General features: G+C 35.6%; 1 protein-coding gene across 1 annotated transcript; it reads right to left on the bottom strand.

Moving 5' to 3' along the window:
* Positions 1-372: 372 nt before the first annotated feature.
* On the bottom strand, positions 373-3,318 carry LOC311281169 (potassium channel subfamily K member 17-like). The gene is made up of 5 exons (XM_084393918.1): positions 3,058-3,318; positions 2,425-2,539; positions 2,131-2,297; positions 1,814-1,982; positions 373-712 (listed from the first exon to the last, which is right to left on the bottom strand). Exons 1-5 carry the CDS (start codon positions 3,289-3,291, stop codon positions 498-500), a joined length of 900 nt encoding a protein of 299 aa, XP_084250044.1. The 5' UTR covers positions 3,292-3,318; the 3' UTR covers positions 373-497.
* Between the last annotated feature and the right edge of the window lie 3,584 nt (positions 3,319-6,902).

Below are 6,902 nucleotides of genomic sequence, written 5' to 3' on the forward strand. Positions count from 1 at the left end.
GAAAAGCAAGTTTTTTCTTAAGGTGTGCTTTTAGCCCCGTTGTACCCTATATATATATAGCACATACTCTTGGTGGCCTTATAAACATGTTAAGGTGAAAATTTAAACATAGGTATTAATCTTAAATATATTTCTTAATATATGTGTGTGTGATTTTTCCATACGAGTGGTTTCAAAATGTTTTGTAAATTTAGAATACATTTTAGAGCGAAAGTTTTTGATGAATCATGATTTGTTCGTGAAACCGTTCATACACAGATTTCACACACAAATTTCTGCGTACGCATACATAGTGAATGAGACCCATTATCAGTCAGACAAGTGATGCTCAAATTTCTTGATGGTTTTAGCAATAAACTTTGCTCGCTGATCAAAACCTTTAGCTCAGTTTAATATTTAAGGATACTTTAAACATTGAATAACTGTTTGGCCCATACATTGTTTGATGATTAGTAGTTACAGTTTTATTCATACACTTCCTGTTTTAAATTCAATTATCATGTTTCTTCCACTTTCAGTCCTTTTTCCGGCTGTTCTTTGGGCTCCTCCACTTGTATTTGTGCATTCTGCCTTCCTCTCAGGTAAGCATTCACACTCTCCAGTAAATCAATGGAGTGATTGATCAGAAGAGCCAGCCAAGCCAGGCCAAAGAATATCCAGGCTGCCATCAGACAACTGTACCACTCTGGGTAGATTATCGCTGGGTTGTGATCTGGCAGGAGAAACAAAGTTGTAAAGATGTTGTGATCAGGTTTGGGCAAAATTCTGAATTTAACAATTGAAATTGAAATCAAATTGAAATTTGGAATGTAAGTTGAATTGTAATGAAAGGACAATGACTTTACTGAATAGCAATTCAAATAAAGGCAACACAGTCAACAACAGAAGGGTTTAATTGGTCCAGCACAAGTTTTGCAGGAAAACCAAGCAAATAGTTGTACAAAATTGTTGTACAATTTTGACATTTGTACCCTCATTGTACCCTGATATGTAGAGTTTTTTTTTTCTCAACCAATTATGTATTTTTCAAATTTATCTTATTAAATACTGTTATATTAAACACTTAATATTATTAAACACTGCCATAAAATATTTAATTTTTTCCTCACAATCTATTGACAGATATATTAAAATAGTGGTTAACAGTTTAGTACCCCCAACTCTACACATTTTGTTCATCTCCCTAATAAAACACACCAGATTAAACTCATCAGCTTGTTATAGGGACTTCAACACCTGAAATGGTTGTGTCAGATGTGAGAGACATCCAAGATGGGTACTGTTGGGCGTACTACAGGACCAGGTTTGGGAACCACTGTATTAAAGTTTAGCTCTGTATTGAAGACTTTCTTGGTGTCATATATAAAATATAAATAAATGTTAAATTATTAAATATAATGTGTCTAATGCATTATTAAATGTTATGCGTAATATGAATTTCCTCCTATTGCCTTAAATACATATATTTGAATTACACTTCTGCATCTTATTTGCTACCTCAATTCAAAATTCAAATTCAGGAAAATTCAAATTCAATTTTGAATGACACACAGCCAAAGTAGTGATGTCACTTCCTGAATATAGGGCTACAATAATAATTACTAAATATAATTACATTTGAGGTGGTTAACAGTAAAAAAAAGAACGCTTTATTTAATGATAGAAAAACAACTGCTATTATGTAGATATAAAGTCCATAACCGATAACAATGATGTGAACACATGAGCATCAGAAAGTATTTGTTATATAGTTAAGATACATGTTAACAATTAAAAGTCTGTTTGTTAATTTTTTTTAATTGTGGTCTCCTACCTGCAACATAATCTCCAAATCCAATAGTGCTAAGTGTTATAAAGCAGTAGTAAATGGCTTCAGCGTAACTCCATCCCTCATATGCTTTGAAGAGCAACATAGGAAGCATAAAGTACAGTAACGCTGAACTTACGAAGGATATACTGTGAATGGATATTCGTACACATTTCTGTGGGAAAGAACAAAGGTAAGGAGCACAGTCAAGGGTAAACGTCAAGCATCTTCATTTTCAATTTGAATTCCTTATTTTAAACAAATATCTATTAGATATTTAATATCTAATAAATTAGATTAGATTAAAGAAGTTAAATTCTCACCCCTCTATCAAATTTTTTCTCCAGAAAATTGCAAAAATTCCTCTCAATAGCCAACATGTACTTTCCAACTCTATTTAAGATCACTACATTCAGGGGAATGCCAAAAAGAGCAAACAACACACAGAAGATCTGACCAGCCGTTGTCAATGGAATGATATTACCATAGCCTGCAGAAAGAATAAAAGAAAAAACAACAACTTTGTGTAACCTTTACCCAATTGAATGAATGCCACACAACAAACCAAATTAAACTGGACTGTCAAATTGAAGGTGTTAAGTTTCCCATTTCCTCACCAATAGTTGTGACCACTGTCGCCGCAAACACAGATGAGCTGGTAAATTTCCAGAAGCCATCTGCGGTGTCATTACTGTCTGGACTCAAGCCACTCACGGACGCAGCTTTTATCATCTTTGAGACAGTGATGACAAGCAATGAATGAATGAAATGGCAATAAGAAACAGTAACTGAGTTAAATTTCATTAAAACATTTCATTAAATAAAAAATATATAAAATAACCATCTAAATAATCTCAATAATAGACAACAAGACAAGAAGTCCATGAATATATTTCCATTCAGTTATACATTGGTATAAACTGAACATTCAGTTATAACGCATTCAGTGTATTACAAAAATAAACTGGTTGCCCTGTCAATTGTTTCAAAGACCTTTTGACCAAAAGCAATACTTATTTTGATTGAATAAAAGTGATTAATTAAGTCTGAATTCAGGTTTTTGCACCAAAACTGTTCCTTTTATGAATGAACCATAGAAGCCACACATCCATTTCAAATTATGTAAAAAGTTGTCCAAACACTTGCTCACTGTATCTACCCATCATTGTTATTGCTGTTAATGTGGAATAAGACAAGCACTGTTACAAAAAGTCATTTACCATATAGTTAAGGAAAATCTAGTCTCATACCTCTGCTAGTTCTCGGAGGCCATTCTGACCCACACAAGGGTACTTCTCGAGTAGTTTAATTCTTTTCTCCTTGAGGAGATCAATCTGTTGCAACACATACCATCCTTCTAGCTTCCAGAAGACCAGCCCTCCAACAAGGACATAGGCTACATAAAAAACTCCAAGGAACAGAATAGAAGGTAACCGAGTTACCCTAAGAAACTGACATAACTTTCCTGAAAACACGGGGAGCATGGTGCCTTTGGTTGCCTGGCTCACCTGTCTGCCAATGCAGCTGCAGGTTAGTGCTACCACACGGATTTACTCTGTTTATGTGACAGGCAAATCACCTCCCTGTGTAATGAATGCTAGAATCAGACCTTATGACCTGGCATGCAAATGTTGATTGAAGGAGCGCAGAAGACACAGGGAGTGATGAGTTAAAGAGGGAGGTTAAAGTGGTTTGAAGGTACAATCAGTAATCTCTGACAATGGCTAAAAATCATGGCACTACGAAGGCCTAATGAGTTGGTTCAACTTAATTTGATCAAATACAGTGTTTTTTTTTTATTTTTTTAAATATGCTTCTTCAACTTAAACTATAATTATTAATAAATAATTATTAGGTAGAAATACTTCTAATTTCATTCCCCCTATATACAGACAATTGAAACAAAACTTGGTTATTTATTCACTTACTCATTTAGCAGACACTTTTATCCAAAGCAAATTACAAATAAGGAATACAAGCGATTCATCTCAAAGAGGCAATAAACACACGAAATGCTAACAAAGATTCAAACATTGTTCAGACTAGTACAAGCTAGGAGGATTTAGTAGTGAAAGCATAAAACAATTTTTTATTCTTTTTTATTGAAGAGTCAGCAGGATACCATTAAGTGCTCATGGAAGAGATGCGTTTTCAGTTGTTTCTTGAAAATTGTCAGGGATTTGGCTGTCTGGACCTATGGGGAAGGGCCTGATCTTCCTGGTGTTCTACCGTGCTGTCTTTGCAATGTGGTCTCTGAATGTCAGCTGGTCTTCAAAAACCACCCAAGATTTTTGGATGATCTGGATGGAATTGTTGATGAAACTAGCTGGATGGTGAAATTATGCTGAATAGTCGGCTGAGAAGACAAGAAGTTCTGTGGATTGAGTTGCAGGTGATGGTCTTTTGGATAAAAGACCATCACCTGCAACTCAATAAACTGACGGATCTTGGACTGCCTGGTGAACATCTCAGCATGGATATGCTGAGATGTTCACCAGGCAGTCCAAGATCCGTGCAGCTACCATCAGATCGTCTGCCTGTAATGAAAAGTAGCATAGCAATGGTAGGAGAATCTATATACCTGTAAAATAGGTCCCAGTAATGCATTTGAATATATAGAGAAAGACCCATACAGAAAAAAAAAAAAATATTGAAATATATTTTAAAGTGTCAAAAATATATGTGGCATATATTCCAAATACATTGAAATATAATTGCATTGTTGTTCACTTATATTTATCATTTTGAAATATATTCTGAAATATAACAAAAATATATGATGTTAAGTGTGAAATATATTTACATTTATAACATGTAATGTAAAATATATGACAAAATATATGGTCATAAAATGTTTAGCTTGCTAAAGAAGGGTCGAAAATGTATTTTGATCATAGTAATTCCTCTACCTTTTCCCCTATAGGCTACCATATTTCACTACTGTATTATGACACAACTATAATAAATACTGTACTTACATTTAAATGACTGCAATGTAAAATGACAGTGAACTCAGTGTCTAACACTGCATACACACACTATTAAAGGAGAACTCGGCAACTCTAGCGAACTCTAGTCACTTCTTCGCTGATTTTCCCTTTTGTTGTGGCATGTTTCCCCCACGAGCTCCCCCTACAGCTGTGGGAGGGCGTATATTTCACAACACGGTCGTAAAAAACTCACTTGCCGCGGCCTCCTCCCCCTCTGTTGTGTGCCGGAGAAAGCATGCGGAAGCGAGGATCTATTAGCAGGGTTTTAATGAAGAAACACGTAGTACAAATAATAAAGAACACGAAGGACAAAGAAACAAAACCACGAGAAGGACTGAACTTGAAGCACCCATACATGTACAACAACTCACAAGGTAACCAGTGAAACACAAGGGCTATAAATACAGAGACAAACAAGCTTAACTAAGTAACAAGGGGGCGTGGTTAATAAGAAACACCTGGGGAGACTAATAAACAAGAAAGACTACAAAGGACTACAAAACATGGCACAGAACAGGAAATAACAAAAGTGCACACCAGACAAGGGAAACACAGGACAGGAATCATGACACCCTCTCTACCGCTGCTCATGTGCGTTTGTTTTGATCGGAGCAAGCCAACTGTATTGTGTGGAGCTATGTCTACCGAGGTGGGTAATCTGGTAATACCCTATGGGTAATACATCATACATGCGTGTGTGTTTATGTCGAATTGCCGTAAAGCAATTCGTGTTTCGCGCTCGTTCTCGCTTCTCATGAGACTTCCAATTTCTATCTTGCCGGGACGGTAGTCCCCAAGTTGCAAGGTTGGTTTTCCGCCTGGGAACGCTGGGGGGAGCGGGGAAAGTCATCAATGTCACCAGAACAGGTTGTTTAACCATCCAAATGATTTCTAGACAGTTTTATTAAGTTAAAAAAGTTACCAAGTTCTGCTTTAAATAACTGTATTCAATTCTGTAAAAATAGGGGAAAAAACTCTGCATTCTGTGTGTTATTTCCTACATAAAAATTGTCATTTTAGGCCAATAAAGTCAGTAAAGGGGCAGCCGTGGCCTACTGGTTAGGGCTTCGGGCTTGTAACCGAAGGATTGCCGGTTTGATCCCCGACCAGTAGGAAAAATGTGGGCGGGGGAAGTGGTAGAGCACTGCTCTCCCATGCCCACATCCACAGCTGAAGTGGTCTATCTAAAAAATTATTTGAAAATGTGTTGTTTGTTTGTGAAAATGTTAACTTTTTAAATTTCACAATATATTTCAAATGAAACAATTTGCAAAAGTTAAACATATATGAAAATATATTTACATATATTTAACTAAAATATATTTATTGGGCCAATTTCAAATATTTGCATATATTCCAAAAATATATTTAGAAAATATATTTCAAATATATTTCTTTTGTGTATGGGGAGGAGGGGTCAAAGCACTGACCTTTAAGGTATCCCTGTGACTAGTTTATGTGCTTTGGATTCTTCGCCTCCCAGGCAACCTTAAAAGAAAGATCTGGTGGCTAACAGTATCAAGCCAGTTGTGCCAGTCTGTGGAAAGCCTATCAATAAAGACAAAATGTCTTCATAACCTAACGAAAATACCAATTCACAAAATTAACGGAATGCATAGCTGATATAAAAAATTGGATGACTAGTAATTTCCTACTACTAAATTCTGAAAAAAACAGAGATTCTAATTATTGGACCATATTAGCCCTGTTCTGTCAACACTGCATTGGTTCCCAAACATCGTATACATTTTAAAATATTGCTGATTACTTACAAAGCACTAAATGGTTTAGCTCCGCACAGGGGCGTGTCTAGAGCATTTTCAGTGGGGGGGCCATGCTGGGGCACTGCCTCCAAACGGGGTGGCCGCCAGTGACCAAAAAAAAAAAGAAGCTAAATTCTACAGTAGCCTATATTACGTAAATCCTACTGATTTTATTTTTTTAACTTTAATAAAGTTACTTGTAAACAAATGTAGTAATAAAGCACATTTTTGATTAATTTAGTTTTTTGTCATCCCTGCATCCATTAAGTTAAATTTGAGAGCCAGTGTTTATTATTTTGTGTTTTCATAAAACTAACAAGTTTATAAAATAAAAGCAATTTT

This window comes from Rutilus rutilus (assembly GCF_951802725.1).
Source record: "Rutilus rutilus genome assembly, chromosome: 21".
Taxonomy (NCBI): domain Eukaryota; kingdom Metazoa; phylum Chordata; class Actinopteri; order Cypriniformes; family Leuciscidae; genus Rutilus; species Rutilus rutilus.

Bases quoted from the DNA above. Each gene is read 5' to 3' on its own strand.
- LOC311281169 (XM_084393918.1), bottom strand. From the start codon at position 3,291: ATGCTCCCCGTGTTTTCAGGAAAGTTATGTCAGTTTCTTAGGGTAACT. The intron at 2,540-3,057 runs GTATGAGACTAG...ACTGTCTCAAAG, and splicing joins GCCTCCGAGAACTAGCAGAG to ATGATAAAAGCTGCGTCCGT. The intron at 1,983-2,130 runs GTGAGAATTTAA...TCTTTCCCACAG, and splicing joins AGAAAAAATTTGATAGAGGG to AAATGTGTACGAATATCCAT.